General features: G+C 41.9%; 1 protein-coding gene across 3 annotated transcripts in view; it reads left to right on the forward strand.

Annotated features, from left to right (window-relative positions):
• The first annotated feature begins 300 nt into the window (after positions 1–300).
• Positions 301–26,288, forward strand: part of HEG1 (heart development protein with EGF like domains 1) — a 71,044-nt gene continuing 45,056 nt past the window's right edge. For 2 of the 3 annotated variants that reach the window (XM_060775031.2, XM_060775048.2), the window contains exon 1: positions 302–737. In XM_060775031.2, coding sequence (XP_060631014.2) covers positions 554–737 — 184 coding nt within the window. In that variant the 5' untranslated portion in view covers positions 302–553. Of the gene's footprint in view, positions 738–26,288 lie in introns of all 3 variants that reach the window. The other variant, XM_060775040.2, reaches the window with a different exon arrangement.

Raw genomic sequence — 26,288 nt, forward strand, 5'->3', positions numbered from 1 at the left:
AATTTGTTTGTTGTTGTTTTTTTTTAATTTGCTGTCAAAATGTACTGTTCCGAATAAGTTTTACTTCCTGATAAGTGTTCCCTCCAAAAGAAAGGATCCCCCCCCTCGAGAGAGACCCTCCCCTGGGCGGGTGTGCCTTCTGGTCCCAGTCCAGCTGGGCAGCCGGTGCGTCCTGGCGAGGGGCTGGAAGGGGGTTGCCTCTCTCTCTCTCTCTCCCTCGGAGGGGAGGGGAGGGGAGGGGAGGGCTGGAGGGGCCGGGCCTGGGCTTGGTCCGGGGCTGATGTCAGCCTCTCCGGGCGGAGCCTGCCTCGCTGGGCGCTGCTTTGACTTTCCCCGCAGGCTCCGGCCAAGCCGCACTGCTGCTCCCGCTCCCCTCTGGACCATGCCGTCCTCCCCGCTCGAGGCGCCCTCTCGGCCATGGAGCTGCGGGACTTGGCCAACCGGGGCTGCGCCTTGAGCGCCCTCCTTCTTCCCCTCCCGGAGCCTTCCCATTGTCCCCCCACGCGCTCCACGACCGGCACCACCCCCAGCAGCATGTGAAGCCCCCAGCACCATGCCAGCAACGCGCTCGGGTCTGCTCCATCAGTTCCGCCTCCTCCTCTTCTTCCTCTTGCTCCTGGCTCCTCTCTCCGTGGGCTCTCTCCCCTCCAGCGCCTCGGGGCTGCCTCCCACCGGCCAGGAGAAGGAGGAGGAGGAGAGCCCGGCCACCGAGGGACGCCGCACCGAGGGACACCCGGGTGAGTCAGGGAGCCCGCCAGGGGGAAAGGCCCGGCACGGAGGGCAGCGAGGACCGACTCTGGTTTGGGTTGGAGGTCTTTGGGGTCGAGGTCTCTCATTCTCTGACCACAACAGAGAGAGGAGGGTGTTTCAGCCGAAACTGCATGACCATCTGTCGGGAGTGCTTTGATTGTGCCCTCTTCCAATATAAGGCGTTCGTATGTCCAGTTCTTTTTCCAGAGGGATTCCTTAAGGCATGCAGAACGCGTACACTTTTGTGTAATGGTTGGAGGCTGTGGAGTTTGCCGGAGTTTGGTAGGGAAGGCTCACTCTGGCCCCTTCCACGCTGATGAATAAAATCCCACACGATCTGCTTTGAACTGGAATAGATGGCAGTGTGGACTGAAATTACCCAGTGTCAGAAGCGACTTGAGAAACGTCAGGAGAGAATGTTTCTAGAACATGACCATACAGCCCGAAAAACCCACAGCAACCTAGACTTGAGAAACTGCAAGTTGCTTCTGGTGTGAGAGAATGGGCTTACCATCCTTGTGGGAAGCTTCTCTCATGTCCCCGCATGGGGAGCTAGAGCTGACAAGAGGGAACTCCCCCGCACTCTCCCCGGATTCGAACCTCCGACCCGTCGGTCTTCAGTCCTGCTGGCCCAAGGGTTTAACCCACTGCGCCTCCAGGGCCCTTCTTTGAATGGGAATATATGGCAGCGAATCGGAGCTCCCAGTGGGACAGCGGGTTAAACTGCTGAGCTGCTGAACTTGCTGATTGAAAAATTGGTGGTTCAAATCTAGGGAGCGGGGTGAGCTCCTGCTGTTAGAGCCCCAGTTTCTGCCAACCTAGCAGTTCAAAAACATGCAAATGTGAGTAGATCAATAAGTACTGCTTTGGCAGGAATGTAAGGGCACTCCATGCAGTCATGCTGGCCACATGACCTTAGAGGCATCTATGGACAATGCCAGCTCTTTGGCTTAGAAATGGAGATGAGCACCAACCTCCAGAATCAGACACCACTAGATAATGTCAAGGGGAAATCTTTACTATAGGGCAGTGTGGACTCAAATAACCCAGTTCAAAGCAGATATTGTGGGATTTTCTGCCTTGATATTCTGGGTTATATGGCTGTGTGGAAGGGCTAGAACTCCCTGGATTTCCCAGCCCTGAGTCATGTCAAGGGTGTCAAACTGTGTTCATCTTCCAGCTTGGCTTGGTCAGTTCAATGCCTTGGAACGCCAGCCCTCAGCAGATGGCATCATTCCCCACACTAGCAGCAGCAGCAGCACCCAGAGTCTCCTGCTCAAGGACTCACCCTGCTTAGCTTCCCAGATCAGACAGGATCTTTAGGGCCTTTAGGATTAGGGGGCCATAAAGGGAAGGCCCACCTGGCTGGGGAGTTCTCTCATCCCCCAAGAAATCCACCCCCTCCCCCTGCTACACTCTTTCCAAGAAGGCGGCATTGATGCTCATCTCACCTTCACTCCCAGCAAGACGCTGTGGACAGTGAAACCAGCACCAACCTAACAAGGGGCATCTATGTTGTGGAATCAGTACAGTTAATGCCATGGCTCAGCGCTATGGGGTCATGGGGTTTGTAGTTTGTGAGGCACCTGCTCTCTTTGGCAGAGAAGACTAAAAAGTTCATAAAACTACAACTCCTACAGCCCCATCACATTGAGACATAGCAAATAAAATGCAGAAAATGGCATTATTTCTACAGTGTCGATCAGGCATGGACAAACTTTGGTCCTCCAGGCGTTTTGGACTCCAACTCCCACCATTCCTAACAGCCTCAGGCCCCTTCCTTTTCCCCCTCAGCCGCTTAAGGGGCTGAGGGGGAAAAGGAAGGGGCCTGAGGCTGTTAGGAATGGTGGGAGTTGGAGTCCAAAACACCTGGAGGACCAAAGTTTGTCCATGCCTGGTGTAGATGCACCCTTAGTCTTGAAACAATAGGACCTTCTGCTCAGCCAACCCTCTTCTCTTCCCTCCCATTTCCCTCCTCATGGGGTCTGGATTGATGGGAGGGGGTTCAAGCTTGTCCTCTGTGAGTGGTGGGCTGTATGTCCAAGGGACAGATCTCTCTCCCTTTCAGTCTGCCCCCCCCCCCCCCGCCCATTTGCCTGCTGATGGACAAGTGGTAGGAAAGAGACAGCTGCTCTTTTTCTTGCTAAGTCAGGCTAATGGAATTATGTAGTTGGCAAAAGCGTTTTGGAGAGTTTGCTTTGGAGGCAGGCAAAGTCCACTACTGGGGGAACAAAAGGGAATAAGTTCATTGAATCATAGGTCTGGAAGGGAGCACAAAGGCCACCCAGGCCAAGCCACTGCCATACACGAACACACAGTCAAAGCACACCAGACAGATGGCCACCCACCTTCTGTTTAAAAATCTCCAGAGACGTTCAATTTAACAAGCCACTGCCATACAGGAATGCACAAAGCACACCAGACAGATGGCCATCCACCTTCTGTTTAAAAATCTCCAGAGACGTTCAATGGATAATCTATGCGCAATTAGTCAGTTCAATTACCTTTATCACTATTATTGTTTATTTATTTTTATTTATTTACCATACTTGTATCTTGCCTTTCTCAATCCCAAAAAGGACTCAAGACAACCTTACAAAATCAAAAATTCAGTGCTGCATCTAGACATACATCAATGGATAAACAAAAACATTAAAGCCACCCAATTAAAAAAATAACATTAAAACAACAATTAAAAGCACATAGTGATTTTTTTGTGTGTGTTAGGAGCAACTTGAGAAACTCCAAGTCACTTCTAGTGTGAGAGAATTGGCTGTCTGCAAGGAAGTTGCCCAGGAGACACTCAGATGTTTTGATGTTTTTACCATCCTTGTGGGAGGCTTCTCTCATGTCCCTCCCTGGGAAGTTGGAGCTGACAGAGGGAGCTCATCCGCACTCTCCCTGGGTTTGAACCTCTGACCTGTCAGTCTTTAATCCTGCCAGCACAAGGGTTTAACCCATTGTGTCACTGGGGGCTCCATTATCACATCGTGATAAAGGTAATTGTTACTCATGATGATGATGACTATCATCATCATTGTCATTACAGCATGTAATGCTTGAATGCAGTTCTCCCCCAATAGCTACCATAGCTTCCCAAAACATGAAATGTTGCCAACTTTGAGTTTGAAAAAGAAATAGAATGAATGCATTTGAAGGCACCCATTGTTTAGAAATGGCTGATCATTTCTTAGGGATAGCACACCTCTGTTTAGCCAGAGTAAGTAGCTGGAGATTGGAAGAATTAAATTTAACTCCCAGAGCAGCTTATATGGCTCAATGTACTTTATCTTGCTGAACTAGTTTTTATCATTGTGATGGATGTTGCTGCCATCACGCAAATTGAAAAGTTGTGTCGAGAAGAGAATGAAAACAGAGTGAATACATCTTTTCTGTCTAAATTATATTGAATCGGTTATTTACAGTTCTCCAAAGTTTTTTTCAAGAGTGTTTTTAATAAGATTATACACAAATACAGTTAGAGAAAATAGATAAATGTGTGGCTTGCAGGACAAATGTCAGATGTACTTTATATGTGAATTCAATATTATTTATCTCAGGAAATGTATATAGAATTATATAGAAGTATATAGAATTGCAATCTTAATCTGTGGATTCTAGATGAAATTCTATACTCACTGCAGAGAAAGTTAAATTGAGGTTAATGTTTCTCACATTTGAGTGGACCTGTATACAAATGCACAGTCACACATCCTAAAATCTAATGAGAAGTATAGCGGTAAACATTATATGATATCAATTCTTTTGCCATTCTTAAATTACGCAGGATTATTACTTTAAAAAATCCTAAGGATGTAAGTAGGGTTGGAGTAACCCATATTAAATATATGTAATTCAATGCTTGATTTATTTTTGAGGGGAACAATACAGAGGGCTTGCTTAACCTGTCCCATTCTTCTTTTGGAATTAGGTAATTTGGCTAAAATGTAAGCCATAGGATAAGATTTTACTCATGCGCCTTCTTTTTTTCCTTAGGTAATTCAAGCATTGATAATAATTTGCATCCCATGAAAGTAAACAGAAGTACCATATTTCTTCGATTCTAAGGGCCCTTCTACACAGCCATATAAAACAGAATATCAAGGCAGAAAATCCCACAATATCTGCTTTGAACTGGATTATCTGAATCTGCACTGCCAAATATCTCAGTTCTAAGCAGAAAATGGTTGATTTTATTCAGCTGTGTGGAAGGGGCCTTAGACACCATTGATTGCAAGATGCTAATTCATTTGAGTACCACCAACAGAAAAAAGTAGCCTGTTTTTAGAGATGTTGCTATGGGTGGGGGGAAAGCGTGACTTACAATTGAAGAAGTACAGTGCTTTTAAAATAGGAAGCCAGCCAGTCCCCAAGTTACAAACATCTAACTTACAAACAACTCATAGTTAAGAACGGGAGTGAGAAAATAGGAAGCGAGAGAAAAATACCCCGAGGGAGGAAAATCCACTTCTGGAAGAGTTATCATGGGGGAAAGTGTCTCAACTGGAGCTTTATCACCGATCCTTGTTTCCACAACAAGCCAAATTTTTTGAAATGCAATTATTACAGAAAAGGAGGCGAAATCTTCTGAACAGGGGCACAAACAGCAAAACAATCTCCACAGGGGTGTTAACCCTTCCTGTGCTAGCCAAAGCATGCACACACACACACACACACACACACTCTAGCAGTACCCGCCATGCGTTGCTGTGGCCAACCCTCCCTCCCTCTTTCTCTTCTTTCTTTCTCTCCTTCCTTCTCTTTTCCCCATTTTTTCTCTCCTTCCTTCTCTTCTTCTTCCCTTCCTTCCCCTGCACATTTTCTTTACCTTCCTCTTTCTCCCCATTCTTCCTTCTCTAAATATTCTGGGACTGCAACTCTCAGCAGTCCTCCTGATCTACCTACCTATCTCTAATTTATCTATCTGGAGGACTGCTGGGAGTTGCAGTCCAGGAATAGGAAATTGGAAATATGCAGGGATCGAGATGCTCTCAAAGAAATCCAAGGAGAAGAAAGCTTGCACCTTGGAAGCAGTGCATTTGGATCATCCTCTTCTCCTAAAGGGCCTGGTCTAGGGGATGCTGGGAGCTGTCATCTGGAAGAAAGTGTGGATATGCTATTATGTGCATCCTTGAATTAAGTCTGGATTTGTGCTGTAGATGGATTAAAAAGACATCATAGTCAATTGAGTGGTCAGGTATTCGAAGCATTATTGTGTTAGCTTTTAACAAATAGTGGAAGAGTGGTAATTCTAAAACTTATTTTTTGAAACAATGATTTTAAATCTACATAGTGCTACTAAGTCGTTATTTATAGATTATCATCCACATCCACATATGAATTAAATTACATAGACCAAGGAGATCTTGATATTTATAACACAACCACAGGGAAAGATCAAATAGTTACAATTCAAACATATGCATATTATGAATATTTTCGTTGCTTATTAAGCATCAACTTTCCAGGAGAAAATTATATTCAGATACATTTAAATCTTTGTAGTTAACTGTGGCTATGGATTAGCAACTTTTTAAAAAAGACAAACATGTTAAATATGGTTATGCTTAAGTTTTAGGGTAGAGATTCCTGCTCTTAAAGGAAATGTGTGGAAACTGTCTCTTGTGTGGTTCACTGAACTTTTAGTCTTGTCAGTGTCATGAACTGACATTTATATAACAATGGGAGCCCCTGGTGGCACAATGCATTAAACCCTTGTGCCAGCAGGACTGCTGACCAAAAGCTCAGCGGTTTGAATCCGGGGAGTGGGGTGAGCTCCCATCTGTCAGCTCTAGCTTCTCATGTGGGGACACGAGAGAAGCCTCCCACAGGATGGTAAAACATCCAGGCATCCCCTGGGCAACGTCCTTGCAGACATTTAATTCTCTGACACCAGAATCGACTTGCAGTTTCTCAAGTTGCTCCTGACATGGAAAAAAAAGAAATAAAAGGTAGACTGTCATGTATGAAAGTGTAGTTTTTGGGTTTGTGGAATATTTGACAGTATTTGGCCATGATCAAATTGTTGTCTGTGAGCTAACTAGCACCCCAGTTTTGATAAATCACTTTGTTGATACAAAGTGTATATTCTGTAAAGTGAGGCATATATGGTTTACCATAGGTAGGTAAAGATGTGAAGCTGAAATGAAATGCACATTTCCCATAATCCTTGGATACTATGAATAGTTTGTCTCTGATGTGTTGGGTACATATTTTTGTAATCATTTTTGAAAGAGAGATGGTAGGAGATGTCAACCAATTAAAATGTAGCAAAATTGGTAAACCCTAGAGTTTAAATGAAACACATTACAAGTCATGTATTCAAGGATTACCAGATCCTTGAATATCAGGTTACAATGCGTATGGAATTTAACAAGTGGGGACATGAGAGAAGTCTCCCACAAAGATGGTAAAACATTAAAACATCCAGGCATCTCCTGGGCAACATCCTTGCAGACGGCCAATTCTCTCACACCAGAAGCGACTTGCAGTTACTCAAGTCGCTCCTGACATGAAAAAAAAAACAACCCCCCAAAAACAAGTGGGTGCAACTACTTTGCTGGTGCAATGCGTAACATTTTCTTGTTACAGTACATTTTAGTAGCATCTTGAGAATGCTTATTTAGCAATAAATGTTATTATTTTATCAGTCCTAGGATACAGCCCCGGGTAGTAGCTTGAGAGTTGGACTATAACTTGGGCATATGGATCCCCACTCAGACATGGAAATTCACTGTGTGGCCATAGGCAATTTGTATTCTCTCATCCCCAGAGGGAAGGCAAAGGCAAACCCTCTATGTACAGATCTTGCTGAAAATATCCTGTGATAGATTCGCCTTAGCATCGCTATAATCAGAAAACATCTTGAAGGCACTCCAAGTGAGAAGGCTGTAGTATTCGGTGTGAAGTTCACCTCTACTCATGATTAGAGGCAAGATACTGGGCTAGATAGTCTCACTTTCCTTGTGCCAGTTAAAACATTTATTAAAAGTAAGGAACAATTGCCTAAATAATAAGGGGACTGGGCAGGGATTCAGAAGTCTTCAGTTCCGTCTTTTTTTGAAATGGAGGAAACTCAACAAATTTACTCAAAATTACAGTTCCTATTTGGCTATGATGAATGATTGAGAATTTCCTATCTTGTTTGGGGTATTGTGAGGACAGATCATGAAAACAGTTGAGGAATGTATCATCCTCCAGACGGTTATGAAACTTAACATTTGGCTGGGACCATTTATCGTAATCTTACTAACATGAATGAATTAATGCACTTTACTTATTTATATGATTGTTGCATTTGCATCCTGTCTTTATTTTTCATGCAGGAACTGGAAGCAGGGCCTCTGTGGCATCTGTAAGGATATTTGTGATGTTTTTGAGAACAATTTAAAAAGTAATGACATTTGAAACTTACAGTATGGGCAGCCACTTTGCCATTGTTTCCTGAAATGTCACAGTAATTTATTGGGATTTATAGTATGCCTGCCCTCCCAAAGCTTGTGTATCAGTTGTCAAAGGCCTTACATGCCTCTGTATGTAGAAACCTCTCAAGTGAAAAGTAAGATAAGAAAAGCTAGGAATGGGAATGATAACGAAAAGCAAATAGGATAGTGTCAAACCCACGGGATAGAACCACTGGCAGATTTGTTTGCACAATCACACTGGATTTCTGTTCATAAATTTGAAACCAAGTGTTTTGCAATCAGTTCAAGTTTTTGTCTGTTGAACTCTAGCATTTTATGGTTGGTAATCCCTTAAACACTCATATGGCAAACTCTCTGGTGAAGCAGATCTGTTCTGATTTCAAACAGCAACATTATTACACAAAAATACCTTGATTTATAAAGCTGATAATTTTCTTTAAAACTTGGAGGAATTTGCCCAGGGGATTGCCTTATGCCCTCATAGTTTCCATGATGGATCCTTTATGATAGTATGGTAGAGTGTGTTGAGAAAGACCACAGCCTTTGCGTGCAAAAGATATTATTTTAAATCCTTGCTATCTCAAAAGAATCAGCATCAGGTAGCAAGTGATTTGTCTGAAGAACTCCTTACCATCAGAGTAGATAATATGAGATGAATAGACTAATCCATTTAAGATTTTAAGTTAATCTTGTAGAATGAGGAATGCTCCGAAAAGGAGGAGGGGATATTTTAGCCATATGTGTGCGTAGATGCAGAGACCATGGAACTGCCCATTGTTTGTAGACTCTTTGTGGCTCCTAAAGTTGGTCATCCAGGTAATTTGGACGTCAACTCCCAGAATGTTGGCCAAGCTGAAGAGGGTTTCTGGGAGATGAAGTCCAAATTGTCTGGATATCCAAAGTTTGGGAAACTAGAGTTTTAAAACAATGGAGAATGGGCATCCCATATATTGGAGACTTTTGGGTAGCATGCCCTCATTGGGTTCACACCTGAAACACTTGTCTCACAGGTGGCTTTGGCAGAATGTCTGGCAAAAACTGGCTATCTGAAGTACAGTGGATCTTTTCTCTATGCTGAGATTTTGTTCCAGTACCACACAAAAATAACAAAATCTGTGGATTATCAAGACCCATTATATACAGTGGCAAGGTAAAATGATGTTTCTGTTATCAAATGGCAAAATCAAGGTGGTGGTTGTTTTTATTATTACCCCATTCCATCCCCCTCAGGATTGAAATCCAAAGTGATTCACACTTAAAAACACAAAAGGTAAATATTAACATGAAGCAGAACTTCCACAATTATTAAAACAATTCCATCAAAATACAATTAAAATGAATAAACAAAAAGCTTTACAAGCCTGCCTGAATAAAAAGGTGTTTGCCTGCTGCTGGATGAAGTCGACGGAGTCTACAGAAGCTTATGCAACAAACCTCTTTCAGTTCACTAACTCAGGTTTGGTCGTTTTGGAATAATACCTTATCTGTTCAATGGTTACAATCTTCTTTATAGTTTGGGTGACTTACTGAGTTTAATGAGCTGACTAACTGAAAGAACAGTTTTCTCATTTCCTGGTGGATAATGGGAGTTGGTATCTTCTATACGGATATTTTGATGGTACTAGTTTTAAGAAAATTTGCAGAGAATCAATATCATGTCCCATAAATTTTGCTCTGTCCATCTGTGGAAGTAAACACTGGAGGCAAAAGCACCTGTGTGGTAGTAAGTGGGAATGGTGTGTGTGGCCGGGATGGAGGACAACAGTAATTTCGAGCAGTACTTTTGTAAGCAGCAAAGAGATTAGATAATCAGTTGTAACTGAACGGAGATACCTTACCTAACACCTCGGGATCTGTCATAGTGATCTGCTAGTGGACTTCTCCCAAACAAGATGTACAGATGCAAAGGGAGATATATGAAAGAGTGGGTTGTATGGCAGTAGATACAAAGAGGTCCAGGCATGTATTATCTGCTTGAGTCTCATGCTGTTTCACACAAGGCATTGGCTCATGAGCCTGGACTGACTGCTTTGTTGGTCTTCTCAGAACATTCACATCCTCCCTTTTGGACTGAAATCATAATTTGAGTCCCTGTTCAAGGAGGAAAAACTTTCCCACCCAAAAGGGAAATGAGATGGCTGTACTGCCGAGGCAGCTAGCCCAAGTAATAATATAATCTTAGAAGAATGCAGCTCCCTTGAGTAAAGGAAATTCTAAAACTTCAACATTTGGCACTATTAAAATAGCTCTTGCTCGCAAGTTTGGCTGCAACATTTCTATTTGGACCTAGGTTTCTGAAGGGCCATAGTGTTTGCTTTGGGGAAAGATGGAGGGACATTCAGATTAAGAACGAGGAAAGGAGTATTGTTGTTTGGCTGAAACATTTGTCTACGAACCGAGGCTTTTGAAGGACCATAGCATTCGCTGGCAGGCATTAAACCTAAGAATGGGAGAAAGCTGGGAATCTTTCATATCCCAATGGCCAGTCTCTTTAGAATTTGTGGTGTTAATAAAAATTCCTCAAGACCCCAACATCTGCTTTTTCTTGTCTGTCAGCTAAGAGGCCTTGATGGACACAAGAGGATGGAAAAGCAGATACTAGAACAGGAGGAATCTTGAAGAGATGAGGATAGATAGTGAAGCAGGAAGCCATATGGGTAGTTACAAAAACAGATTGCAACTTGTTGTTGTTTATTCTTTAAGTCATTTCCAACTCTTCGTGACCTCATGGACCAGCCCATGCCAGAGCTCCCTGTCAGCCATCACTACCCCCAGCTCCTTCAAGGTCAAGCCAGTTGCTGGAGTATAACAAGTACTTTCCAAATGTGTACCACATAAATAAACAAAAAAGAACACTTTCAAACCAGGAACCTTTTTCCAAATTGTGTTTCATAGTGTAATAATAATAGGACTTGAGTGTCCAAGGATCTCAGTATCCACGGGGACTCTGGAATCAAACCCCAGTGGATAGATGTCAAAGGTCCACTAGATGTTCATTTCAGGAAACTCCTCAAAGTCACATCAAACGAAGTGGTTCAGACTTTGCTGCAGCAATGTTGTTTATTCAGGGCTAGTAGCTTCCTACACTTCATGATCTCATGGACGAGCCCACGTCAGAGCTCCCTGTCAGCTGTGGCCACCTTCAGCTCCTTCAGAGTTAAGCCAGTCACTTCAAGGCTACCATCCATCCATCTTGCCCTTGGTCAGCCCCTCTTTTTTCCCTTCCATTTTCCCCAGCATCATTGTCTTCTCTAAGCTTTACTTTCTTCTCATTATGTGGCCAAAGTACTTCATCTTTGCCTCTAATATCCTTCCTTCCAGTGAGCAGTCAGGCTTTATTTTCTGAAGTATGGACTGGTTGGATCCTCTCACGGCCCAAGGCACTCTCAGAACTTTCCTCCAACACCACAGCTCTATAGCATCTATCTTCCTTCACTCAGCCTTCCCTATGGTCCAGCTCTATTGCAACTATTGTACCAAAAATGTACTATTCCTAAACAACCAAACCTGAATCACTGTGACCCATCATGGCTAACATGAAAGCATAAATATTTTGTATATGTGCAATTACACATGGTATTAAATATTCCTCTGCAGAAGGGCTGTTGAGCGCAAAATACAATCAGGATGTGGATAATCTATTGTTTTGAGCAATGAGACAGGAAGTCCTGCAAGGCGACAAGCATAAGGAGATAAGAGGGGCTTAAACTTAATGACATTTAAGGGCAGAAGGGAAGGCATTTGGCAGGCAGGGAGAGGCAACAGAAATGGTGAGGCTTAAAACATGGAAGTAAGGATGTACATATATGAAACAAGAAGAGCAAAGAAAGACGGAACATGCTTGCTCTGAAAGGACAAAGAAGGCAAAGGACTCTCAGGCGTGATAGATAACTGACTCCCAATCAGAATACGGAAAGGATATTTTGGGGCTTTAACTCCAGAATCCCTAGCCATGACTTGAGACTGGGTCATTCTGAGAGTTGTACTCCAAAATTAGACTTTTGAAGCCATGCGCTAGCTCTAATGTTTATCTGACACCTATAAGAGCCATCTGAATTGCCACCACTACTCCCTCAGTGCCTTCCCCAGCTTCACATCAATAGATATAAATATGGAAGACGATATGGGTGTACTTACAACCGGTATTTCCCAAAGTAGATAATGTAATGAAAGAAATTTACATAGCCAATTTATATGTTGCTATATAAACTCTTAACTCATAGCATGTCAAGTGGGTTTAATTTCTGGAATACTGTCATTGAAGTGGTATGTCCAAAGGAGGAATTTTAGTTTTAGAGGTGCTGAACTATTTTTGATGGTAAAGGCTCTCTGGTGCGATCTCAAAAAATTAGAAGAAAGCAGAGAAGCCAAGAGTGCTTTGTGAGTAATTCAAGGTTCCCAGTTTATCATTATATACTATTTTTTACATGTCAGAAGTAACTTGAGAAACTGCAAGTCGCGTCTGGTGTGAGAGAATTGGCCGTCTGCAAGGACGTTGTCCAGGGGATGCCTGGATGTTTTGATGTTTTACCATCCTTGTGGGAGGCTTCTCTCATGACCCCGCATGAGGAGCTAGAGCTGACAGAGGGAGCTTGTCCGCGCTCTCCCCGGATTCGAACCTTCAACCTGTTGGTCTTCAGTCCTGCTGGCACAAGGATTTAACCCATTGTGCCACCGGGGGCTCTTATCATGATATAATTTTGTCAATGTCATTTTGTCAATGTTTATTGCGGAAAGTGAGTATAATTAATTGCATCTGTGTCTAGAAAATGTAATGCTTACCACTTATGGCCCTTCCAGACAGACCCTATATCTCTGGGTCTGATCCTAGGTTTTCTGCTTTAAACTGGATTATATGAGTCCCTACTGCCAGATACTTTGGGATAAACAGAAAAACCTGGGATCAGATCGTGGGATATAGGGTCTGCCTGGAAGGGCCCTTACAAAGTCATTTTGCCCTGCATGTATGTTCTAAAAGACTATGTGAAAACGTAGTCACGAGTAGATCTTAGCATTTTAACATTCATCATTATCTGGTACTGTATAAAATTACCAGGCTAGATGCTAAATCTCAGTTCTCTTTGATATTATCATTCCATTTATCGACTGTGGGATGTGATACAGTGCTGGTTTGGAAGAAAAGAGCAAATAAAGCCTCTTTTCAAGCACCAGGTCTTAACAAGGTAAAATGATCTCAGCTTGGAATAATCACGAAGGAAAATGGGCAAACTTAAAAGGTGAATAGAGTTGGTCCGAGGCCTTTCTTTTTAATGACACATTTCCTGCCAGCGAGTTGAAAGGGATTCCCTTTCATGCTTACGGTATTTAGATTGTATTTAGATATGTTTCAAAGCTGGTGTTCATGAAATCTGACCAGAAAAAAAAAGATAATCGGAATTGACATCTGTGGATTAGTAACATGGCTACATCTTTTCAATAAAACCTAGGAATTTACCACTTGGCTTTGCTTGTAGCAGTGGGAGGAGGAGCAGAATGGGACTTACAACAAAATATTGTAATGTATCTGCACTTCCTGTTCATGGTTCCTGTGCCACATTGCAGTCACCCATGTCCCCATCGGGACACTCTTTTCTCCTACCTTCATTCTCCATTTGTCTTCTTTCTGCTTGCATCCAATTGCGATACAATAGTGGCAAACCCATTTTTCTGGACATAGAGGCAAAGTTGCTTCAACTGATTTGAAGGAAGATTCTCAAGCATGCTCTATATACAGAAAACGATTAGATAGATACAATTTGTTGATGAGGGTAGGAGGTCACAATTCATTCAGCTGTTGTATTGACATTATAAATAGGTGCTCCAAGTACTAGCCGCTCTTAGAATCTGTGTTTTTTATTATTAGCAAGGTAGTCTTGTTGTGTTGCAGGGCTTTTTTTAGTGGTTTCATGTTGTATCTTTTTGAATAGTCAGTGCAATTATCCCTGAATATGTTTGAAGACACCAAGTTTTGCAGCAACTGGGAAAACTAACAAAAGGGAGAAAATACCGAGTGGATGAGGAAAGTGTGTCCACACACTGCTATTGTGGGACCCACTAAATCTCCCAACTCCCCATTTTTTGCACTGTTTTAGGAAGCTGTCAAGCTCCAAACAACCTGAAAACGCAATAGTTTCATTTGTTGCAACCTCTATGCTTCCCTCAAAATCTTCAAAAAATTGGCTGAAAGTTAGCCTCAAAACAAACAAACAAAAAACCAGGAAGTTACATGATATCACTTCTGCTGCAATGTGCTTAAGCCTGTGAAGAAAGGGAAAACAAGAAGAACATTGTAAAAATTAAGTGTGAAGAATAAATAATGAGGAGGGAGGAAGAAATATCCCTTGCTATTACTTCTGATCTAGATGCTCACAGTAATTTTCACGGTAACTTTTGTGACATTTGCAATTTTAAGCTTTCTTGATTCCCAGTTTTGAGGAACAGGTGGAATTTGGATTAATATGATGATGATTTTATGTGCTATTACATACCAAGCTTTTACCAGCAGAAGTTTTCAATGGAGGCCTTTCAGTATTATCTGGAGACAGTAGCAGGGCTGACTCAAAACATTCACAGATTACTTTTAATATCTGCTGGGGTTTTGTGCCCCAATGGATACCAAAATCAGTGGCTGTTCAAGTCCCATTATATACTATGGTGTAGGAAAACGGTGTCCATTATATAAAATGGCAAAATTAAGCTTTGCTTTTTTGACTTTTGGGGAATGGGGGATATTTTCAAGCTGTAGATGGTCGAATCTGTGGATACGGAATCTGTGTAAATGGAGGCCTGACTGTATCTGCCTGAGGATAGAATAAGATGGCACATGCACCCACAATAATTCCAGTAGGACTGGTAGTTGCATATTTCACTACCACTGAAAATTAATGGAACACAAATCCTCTGGCACACTTGAAGGTAACAGGTCAATCTAGTGGCATGGTTCATTTCTCCATCCTGCACTATCTTCACTGCTTCCTCCTGCCACCTACTTCACTCTGCCTAATGAAACCACTGATCCTGGATGCTAGGTAAGTGGTCTCTTCTGTAGTACTAAACAACAGTGTACCATTCATTGAGGTATTTTCTAGATCTTTTTACAGTAGAGTCTCGCTCATCCAACCTTCGCTTATCCAACATACTGTATTATCCAATGCAGTCTGCCTCTTGCCCGGATCCACACCTGTTTCAATACATTAGGATGTTTTGGTGCTAAATTCATAAATACAGTAATTACTACATAATGTTACCATGTATTGAACTGCTTTTTCTGTCCATTTGTTGTAAAACATGATGTTTTGGTGCTTAATTTGTAAAATCACAACGTAATTTGATGTTTAATAGGCTTTTCCTTAATCCCTCCTCATTATCCAACATTTTCACTTATCCAACATTCTGCCGGCCCATTTATGTTGGATAAATGAGACTTTACTGTTTATATCAATGTATAGGGTGGTTTTTTTTTGTTTTTGCCAATCCTGTTCATTATTACTTGTCATAGCTGGTTGTGGAACGCGGCATTTGACAACTGATTTAATTCTTTGCCCACATGAAAGGAGGATGATGAATGGGATTGTGATGGTGTTGGACGAGTTGGCTCTTTTAACTGTGATGATAATGTTTTAACGTGTATAGTGCTGATATTTTAACCGTGTAATGAAGTGGCATTGTGTTGTTATTGTATATTTTTTGTATGTTAACATATGTTGTGAACCAGTCCGAATCCCTCTTTGAAGGTGAGAGGGTCGGTATATAAAACCTCGAAATAAATAAATAAATAAATAAACAGTTCTATATCTGTTTTGTTGGCTGCTTAATTGACATGCAGAACAAAAGGTTTGGATTCTTTGCCTGTGTAGCTTAATGAACAAAGGAGGAAAGGCGGCACTATTTTGCTCAAGAAACAAGCAGGCATTTGGAAGGACAAGAGGCTGGATGCATGGCATACAGGGTTGGCCAGAGGATTCCTGGCAGAACCAAGCAAGGCTTGGAAATCAGCACAAAGCAGTGTGTTGAGGAAGGAGCTTTGGCAGAGCACAAGGCTCCTCTAGTGCCATAAACTCATTTGGTGTAAGTGATCCCTATGCTCTGGCCAAAATGACTTCTGGCTTTTGTGGAGCTGAATGCGGCAGATGTTAGGTCATGTTCAGTCCCCTTGCTATCAAGGACAACCTTGTTCCCTTGTGCCTTTGAGCTCAGGATTGAAATATCACTGGCTGGACTTTGATTACTGAATTAAAAAAACTGTACAAAGTTTTGAGTGCTCCCTGCCTTTCTGTTTTAGGCCAAATGGCAAGATGGCTTGCAGCAAAGGAGTGTGGTTAAGATCCAAAGGCAGCTCAGACTGATGCTACTACACCCTTCTGAAATGATGGTGGGAAAGATAGGATCAAATTCTGCTTTCTCCAAGCAGTGGGGATTGGAAAAGGGCTACAGTTTCAAGGAAGGAGGGAAAAATAAGCCGAAAATAAGCAGAAGCAATACCAGCCTTCATCTTGTTACTCCACTGGAAGAGAGAATCTTCCAGCAATGCCGAGAGAAATTCTGTACAAAATTTACTGGAAAGAGGTTAATGCATTGCAACAAACCACTTAATGATAGAATCATAGAATATAGAGTTGGAAGAGACCACATGAGCCATCCAGTCTAATCCTTTGCCATGCAGAAAAAGCACAATCAAAGCACCTTTGATGGGTGGCCTTGCAGCCTTCGTCCCAAAGACAGGGGACTTGCGCTTAATATTGCTAGGAACCCAATGAATTCAGTGGTTCTGGACTCATCTAAATACATTAAGGCTGAATGCTTCCATGGATTACAGCATGTCTTTTGTCTAAGAGCCGTCGCAAACTCTGTTCCTGCGGGAGCAAACCTTGCTAGCACGTCCCTGACATCATGAGCCTGCACCTCTCTCCCCGCCCCTTTCTCCGCCCCTTTCTCTTTGCCAGCATGGTTTTTCCTTTGCTAGGGCAGCATTGCCCGCATTTTCTCTCAGTTGAATTCTGCCAACTGAGAGAGTATGCTGGCAATGCTGCCCTAGCAAAGGAAAAACCACTCTCGCAAGGAGAAAGGGGCAGAGAAAGGGGCGGGGCGAGAGGCGGAGTTTCATGACGTCAGGGACATGCTAGCAAGGTTTTCTCCCACAGGAACAGAGTTTGCGACGGGTCTAAGACAAAACTGGTGAAATGTTTATGTGGGATACCAACTTTTCTATGTAACAACTATTTTCTGTGAAATTCACTGATTTTACAATGGCTGTCCAAAAATCAACAAAAAATAAAATATGCAGTATCATTGGGTTCCTTCTGGATTGCCAGGTTCTGGTAATTTGTTCCAGAGCCCTCCTCCCTATTAACTCAGCACTTATATATGTTTCAGTTTAGATATTTTGGTTGAAAATTATGCAACTTCATTATCCAATAAAAAGTACTAGTGGGGTTTGAAGTACAGAATTTCCCCCATTTTGCCTTATTTTTAAAAAGACTTACATTGCCAACCAACTAGTCCCAATCTGCTGTGTTCAGAACCAACACAAGAGGACAGTAGAGGGTTACTTTGGAGACTGATATCATCTGGGTGTGGTCAGTACCTGAGGGACAGAGAAAGTTCTGCTTAGGGTTTCAGTTTGGTGATTTTTTTCCAAAAAGTGAATCACTCCCTTTCCTGAACAGAGTAACAAATTGTTTGGGTTGGGAAATGGCTGTGGCCATGAATTGCAATTTGCTTGCACTGACGCTTCCCCTCGCCACTGAATGACACTCAACTTATCCGTGGATCACATCAAAATCCACAATTTTGGCCCCCAAACCTTCCCTTTTTTTTTTTTTAAAAAAATACTTTTTATTAGATACATTTTCTTAGTTTGGTGAATAATTGTGCATCTTTTATCTAGTGAGGAGGCTGTGTAATGCCTTAAAACCCCCACTTCCATTGGGACAACCCCCTCCAAAACAAAGGAAAAATAAATTACTGTATAAAAGTGAAGTGTATTTTTTTAAACAAATGAATGATTAAGGAAATGTTTAAAAAATCTGGATAGTTTTCTTCACCTCTCTGAATGAACCATCCCTACAATTGTAAAGCTCAAAATTGGTTTTTCTAATAAATAGCATTAGAAAATGCATACCCTAGTTATAAAAATTGGCATTCAAATCAAACATTTACTGATAATAAATTATAAAGAAATTTTGCCATGTATTAAAAATGAAAGCAGATTTGCATACTAATGCGATGGAAGTATTTGTTTATTTTTGCATAAAGAATTACATCTTGGTTGAATATTTGATACTAGAGGATGTGGAGCACCTTCAACATTTTTCATGCCATGCTTGGTTTGCAGCCACAAGTGGCAGACTATACTCTGTTGGCTCTCCTTTTTTCTCTTAGCATGGTCCCATCCCGGTCTTGGTTTACTGGGCAATCTGTGCGCCTGTTGATTGGAGCACAGCTGAATGACATTTCCTCCTGCAAGCAATTTCCAGTGTACTAGTCAGAAGCAGGAGCTCTTCCATAATTCCCCCTCATGTTGGAGAATACTAGCAGGAGCTGTATGGAGATGTCAGTTGTGTCCCAATGAACAGATTCCTGTTGTTTGTAGTGGTTGCTGCTCGGTGAATCAAGATTGAGAGACTTTAATGATCCCTATACATCCCCTATGCTATTGAATATATTGGGATTGTGAATATGAACCAGTCACAAATGTGTAACTCTAGGTTATGCATTTGTAACTGCAATTTTGAATTCCAGATACATCGGTTTATGATGGCACATACTTTTATGGACTACCGTAGACCGATACAATGGCCTGTAACCCATGAAAGCTTGTGCCAAAATTCATTTTGTTAGTTGTTAAGGTATCCTATGACTTTTCTTTGTGTTACCACTATGATCTCTGGCTTTAGATCTTGCTTCAGTAGTTTGATACAGAGTCTATAGAGATTTGGACTTGGCTTCTGACCATATTTTGCTGCTTCCATACCTTCAGCCAAGTCTGTGCATATTTGGAAACTTGCAAGAGAAAAAGTAAAGGGGATCTACGGAATTACTCGGCTTCGGAGCAGGCAGAAACACATGCTGGTCTACAAGCGTAGCACCATAGTCTGGAAAAGCGAGTTATTTAAATTGTAGCTCCCAGAATCACTGTAGTCAGCATGATTACTGGCCATGTGGCTGAAGGGTTTTGGGAACTGTTCCTCAAATAAACAACGTTTTCAGGCTCAACCCAACATTATCAATACTCTCCCTTAACATGGAGAAGTGAAATTGAGTTTGCTCTAAGCTTTGGAATTCTTTGGGCAGCTTCAAAACTCACATTTGGTGGTGCAGTTAGGCGGAAACTTTTTTCAGTCTGAATAGAGTGTGGATAATAGCCTTAAGTGTAAACACAGCAGATGTATCAGATCCTGTCTGGTCTTGAAAGCTAAGCAGGATCAGGGATGGAGAGTAAGCAGGGTCAGGGCTATAGGCTATATTCAGAGAAAGGCAATGACAAATCCCCTCTGAATAAGTCTTGCCAAGAACATCCTATTCTTATTAGTTGTTGTATACCTTCAAGTCATTTATGAGTTACAGTAGTCCTAAAGTAAAGCTATCACGTGGATTTCCTAGCAAAATTGCTCAGAGGGGTTTGCCATGCTCAGCATCTGCAGGGCTCTGGCAAATTACAGAGATCATAAACCAGTGGTTCTCAACCTCTGGACCCCCAGATGTTTTGGCCTTCAACTCCCAGAAATCCTAACAGCTGGTAAACTGCCTGGGATTTCTGGGAGTTGTAGGCCAAAACACCTGGGGACCCACAGGTTGAGAACCACTGCCATAAACCATCATATGATCCATGTGGTTGTGAATGATTCCTCTGGAGCATCCACAGTAGCATCAGCATAAGACAACATCCACTTTAAGACACATAACAGATACAATTGTCTTCTGTTTCTGTATTACTTACGTTGCTTCAACATGTGGTAAGTTGGCTCAGCAGCAATTTGGGGCCCTCTTGCTTGTTCTGTTAAATGGACACCTCATCTTTTGTCCCTAGACCCATACATTTATTCAAAAATAGGAAGGCTTTTCTGTTGTTCTCCATTCAGGGTAGGACTTGAAATGTTGAGGCATATTGTTCTGGAGGATTGGTGACTCATATTCTTTATGTGTTCCTTTCTTCCAAATTGTCCCAGGAGTGCTTACGTGGATAAGCAATCGTGTTTCCAATAAAACTGTGTTTATTTGCTAAGTATAATGTCCTCTGGAAAGTCATTTTGTACGTATTGGCCCCAAAATAGAGATAGTGATGCATAACAAGAGGTTGGGTTGAGAGAGGTTTGTGCATGATAACCTGAGATACCACATGGTGACACATACCAATATCTGTAGGAAAAGAAAGCTGGAGAAATGCATCTTTGTTCCCTCTCCCTCCAGCATTGCAGGTGGGCATTGATATCAGGGGCAGCCAGTGAAAACAAACCAGGAATGTGAGATGACCCTTTGCATTGAAAGAGTTTGTTGGATCAGGAGTGTGGAATATGTGGTCCTCCAAATCATGTTGGATTGCAATTCCCATTAGGCCTAGACAGAATAATTTACTTGTTGGGGTTTTTTGGGAGGTGCAGTCTGGCAGTACCTAGAGGTGTTGCCTCTTCCTCACTCTTCTGAAAGATCAAGATTTATAGATCCCTAATGATGATACTCCTGAAAAGAGACTTTGGAAGTCTAGCCAAAATGTCACTCAGTTGAACTTTTTAAGATTAATGTAATGGAGAAATCTGGAGCCTCCAGTGACGCAGCAGGTTAAGCCGCTGAACTGCTGAACTTGCTGACCAAAGGTGGGTGGTTCAAATCTGAGGAGTGGGGTGAGCTCCTGTTGTGAGCCTCAACTCCTGCCAACCTAGCAGTTCAAAAACATGCAAATGTGAGTGGATAAATTGGTATCGCTATGACAGGAAGGTAATGGTGCTCCATGCAGTCATACCAGCCACATGACCTTGGGGATGCCTATGGACAATGCCAGCTCTTTAGGTTAGAAATGGAAATGAGCACCAACCCCCAGAGTTGGACATGACTAGACTTAATGTCAGGGGAAAACCTTTACCTAATGGAGAAATCTACTTGACCCCTTCCATCATTACAGATTTTCCCCCATTGTCCAAACACAATCAGAAATATGACCAGAAAGAGAACCCTCTCAGTGGTGGCACCCTATTTGTGAATTTCATCCACTGGTATCAACCTGTCATAAGCAATTACTTTTTTTTATTTTCATGGCTTTAAACACTTTTTAAACATATGTTACTGGTATTCTATCTTCTTAATTTATGTTTTGGCCATGCAGCAACACAGAACAAAATACAAAAAACATCAGAGTGATACATTTATTGCACCAAACTAAAGGAATTTGGTTTCTTATAGCAGGGCAAAATCATACAGTAGAATAAAGGTGACAATGTTGGAATTACAGTGGGCCTACATCTTGTTTGAGCTGAGCTGTTTGCTTAAATTGATTTAAGGGCAGCTTTGAGAAGAATTCATACATCCCTTCTTGGCCATGAGGGGGTTGATGACAAAGGCAGTAAAAGCCAGGTGTCAATTAGCAGCAACACAATAATTCTCTTTGAGATTTAAGCTATCACTATCTTGTGGGAGGCTGAAAACCACTTTATAGACTGCATACAGCGAGTCTCTTGGAAAGACTTTGTATTGTTACATCTGGGGATAAGTTTAAGGGCTATAATAAACAAAGCAGTTTTACCTACACTTATCTCAAGTGTTTTTATAATCTACCTTGGAATATCTACAGAAGGATGGTAGAGAAATATTTGCACTAAATATCCAAAGGTATAGCCTCATTAGTCTGTTTCAGCATAAACTATATAAAAGCACCTTTGAGACTGAGATTTCTAGAATAAGCTTTCATGGATTCCAGTCCAGTTCACAAAATTTTCATCAGATGATGTCGACTGACACCCTGAAAGAGCATTTACATTGCAATGATTGATTGCCGTTCCCTCCTCTATATCATCATTGTTTCAGTTATAAAATACTGAGCCTGATATCAAAATTGCAAAGTTCTTGTCACTCCAGATCAGAACTCTATAATGTCTAGACCTTAGAACAGCCTTGGCATGAACTGTGGCTGATTGTGAAACCACTCACAAAAATTTGTTCCATGTTATTACTCAGTTCTGTTACAGTTTACTCTCATCTTTCCTGTGGATCATAGGTTATAAAGAAGCACTGATGTTTCCTGATGACAGCCTAGCAGAAGCTCAGCCCTGGTTCAACACAACATGTTTGGCATTCCACTGACAATGAAAATCTTCATAAATGGGGGGGGGGGGGGGAACCTTAGCTTTCATGTTCTACCTAAAACAGTGGTTCTCAACCTTCCTAATGCCATGACCCCTTAATACAGTTCCTCATGTTGTAGTGGCCCCCAACCATATAATTATTTTGTTGCTACTTCAGAACTGTAACTTTGCTACTGTTAGGAATCATAATGTAAATATCTGATATGCAGGATGTTTTCTCATTCACTGGACCAAATTGGACACAAATACCCAATATGCCCAAATTTGAATACTGGTAGGGTTGATTTTATCATTTGGGAGTTGTAGTTGCTGAGATTTATAGTTAACCTACAATCAAAGAGCATTCTGAACTCCACCAATAATGGAATTGAACCAAATTGACACACAGAACTCCTATCACCAACAGAAAATATTGGAAGGGTTTGGTGGGCATTGACCTTGAGTTTTGGAGTTGTAGTTCACCTACATCCAGAGAGCACTGTGGACTCAAACAATGATGGATCTGGACCAAACTTGGCATGAATACTCAATTTGCCCAAATGTGAACACTGGTGGATTTTTGGGGAAATAGACCTTGACATTTGGGAGTTGCAGTTGCTGGGATTTATAGTTCACCTACAATCAAAGAGCAATCAAACTCCACCATTGGTAGAATTGGTCTAAACTTCCTACACAAGACCCCCATGACCAACAGAAAATACTGTGTTTTCTGATGGTCTTTGACGACCCCTCTGATGTCCCCTTGCGACTCCTCCAGGGTCCTGGCTCCCAGGTTGGAAAACACTGACCTAAAGGAATATTACGGCCAAGGGCATATTAGATGAATACATTTTTCCTTACAGTTTTTCAGATTTGATGTGCTATGCATTTACCTTGCAAAGTCACTGCCAGACAATGTTCTGATCACTCAGGCCTAAAACTATATTTCATTCCAGTCAACCTGTTCTCCATACATCCATGGAGCTGCAGTGGATTTTTATTGTATCTTCCCGCCTGCATCTAGCCACCCACCCACCCATCCTTTTATATTCTGGGCTGGCCTCTTTTCAGCCAGGATGTTTTTTTCCTTGCCTTTTTTTTATTGTTCCAGTGACCTAGCAACCCTGCACTGGTGGAGTCTTGCCAGTCAGCTTCCTTTCCAAGCCGTCTGACAGTCTCCAACTATGCTGCCATCAGAAGGGATCAGGAGTTTAAATGGTGACAAACTCCTCTCTCTCTCTCTCTCTCTCTCGCTCTGTGCATGCTTCTCTCTTTCTACACATTCATACCCACATCAGTGCTAATTTTATCAGAAGCCCGAACTGTCCGTTTTCTTTTTTCCAGGAAAGAAAGATTTCACAGGGAACTTCGCAATAGGGCAGGTAATATTTTAAACAAACACAAGAATTCACCATATATATATATATATATATATACACACACACACACACACACACACACACACACACACACATACACAGTACAGGAGTTTTTTAAGTCTTGGAGAGTATCCGTGCTGCAGAATTATTGCAGCTTGACACTATTTGATCTACCTGGGATTTGTATGGCACCAAAGCTCTCTGACAGAGAAGATTAAACATCTCGCAAAATTAAAAATCCAGATATCCATAACATTGAGCCATGGCAGTTAGAATGGTATCAAACGGATATAATTCCGCAGTGTGAATACCATCTTGATTGTTGAAAATGTGTACTACCACAAGGTGGAGTGAAGTGGATACCTCTTATTTTGTGTATCACAGTGTTATTCTTTTCACACTATTCTGCCTAAAGAAGAAAAGATGTTCCTCTGTTTTTTTTCCCATCTCAAGTATGGAAATAACTTTTTTGGCCTTGAATGCTGTATATCTTGAACTCACACTTACTACTTTGGTCAACTCTACATCTACACAGTGCAATTACCATATTTGTATGGTTAATGCCATAGCATGAAGGCAGATTATTCAAGAAATGAATGACAGGGGATGAGATTGTACAGGACGATCACCTTATCCATGGATTCATTATTACCACACTCCACACTCCAAACACACAAAGAGAAATGTGTTTGTGAGACTCTCTGTATTCTCCAGTGCTATTTTATGGTATGCTTCTGGTCAAAATATATGGTCAAAATATATAGATGATGATTCCATGGTGCCTTCAGCTTTCCTATGGCTATTAAGCAGCTGGGTAGCATAGCAACCTTAATCCTGAGCCCAGTCAAAGAGATAAATTGAAGACCACTGCACAGATGGAGATAAAGGAGAATCATATGGAGATTTAATAGCAGGGAAGTTCTATTCACGGAAGCCTTCATGTTCACTGAGCTTCAGGAGACAATTGTTGCAAACAATTAATGTATTTTGACATTGCAGTGACAGATGGAGCCTGTATCCAGAAAAGAGGACACCGTGTATGTTGGTCTCATGCTGAATGCTTTTCTTTTGAATAGATTTTTTATTTTCACATTTCAGTTTACTTGGAAATAAGTATTAGTGGATGTTTTGGTTTCTAGCAATCCAAGAACAGTAGTAACTGCAACATATTCTTAATAACTTCGCACATCCTGAGCTGCAGCTTGGAAGTCACACCAAGTAATAATGTTAATAATAATGTATTACTTTTTGGGATAGTAAAAACCAGCATGAAGAGTAGCTAGTTTGGATGTGCCTTGTATTAGATTCCCCAGTTTTGCTTGTCTTTTAATTGTCTAAATGATAAGAATGACATTCTGAACAGAATATCACAGATGGTCACTTAAATGTTTTACAGATGTGGAAGCACAATATATACAATTTCACACAGGCATGTAGCCATGGGGGGGGGGCTTGGGGGGCTTGGGGGGCTTCAGCCCCCCCTCGAAATTCTCATGTTGGTCCGCGAGAAGGCCTTACTGGTACATTATTTAAACTGTTATGTTTATTCATATCATGATCTGATCACCATGCTCAATATATCCCATATGCATGGGGGTATTGGAGTAACTGTGGGTGGAAACAACCAGATGGGATGAGTGGTCACTCTCCGAAGGCACATCGGAAAAGCCAAGTTTTTAAATCCTTCTTGAAAGCAGATAGGGTAGGGGCTTGCCTGATCTCTCTAGGTAGCGAGTTCCAAAAACGGGGGGCCACTGCTGAGGCCTTCTCCCTCGTTCCCACAAGTTGAGCCTGTGAAAGAGGGAGGGGCGAGAAAAGGGACTCTCCAGAAGATCGATCATGCAGGTTTGTGGTAGGAGATACAGTCACAAAGGTAGGTGGGTCCCAAACAATTTAGGGCTTTATAGGTGATGACCTGCACCTTGAATTGGGACCAGAAGATGAACGGCAGCCAATGGAGCTCCTTAAACAGGAGGGTTGACTGCTCCCTGCAATTCACAAGGCTTGTCTGTGATGGCTGATTGTAAGTATAAACTAGTTGGAGGAATGGAGGATACATTCCTGGGATTGTAAAGATTATTCGTTTGTACTGCTTTTTGTAAATTACAAGAGGTAATGCCTAGATTGAAATCTTGAGGCTGGGTATAGTCCGGAGTTGGCAAACCTTACTATTGCATTGTGCCTTCAATTTGTTTGCAACATATGGTGACCCTAGAATGACCCTATCATGAGCTTTTCTAGGCAATATTTGTTTGAAAATTATGCCAACTCTAGGACGATCCTAACATGAGATTTTAATGCAGATTGAACTGGCCATATAATCCAGTTCAATGCAGTTAAACTGCATTATACGAATCTACACTGACTATGTAATGCAATTCAATCTGCATTATAATGGCAGTGTAGATGGGGCCCCAGAGGGTTTACATAGCTGGGAAGAGGTCCAGCATTCAAACCACTAT

This window comes from Anolis sagrei, chromosome 1 (assembly GCF_037176765.1).
Source record: "Anolis sagrei isolate rAnoSag1 chromosome 1, rAnoSag1.mat, whole genome shotgun sequence".
In the NCBI taxonomy this organism is placed as follows: Eukaryota; Metazoa; Chordata; class Lepidosauria; order Squamata; family Dactyloidae; genus Anolis; species Anolis sagrei.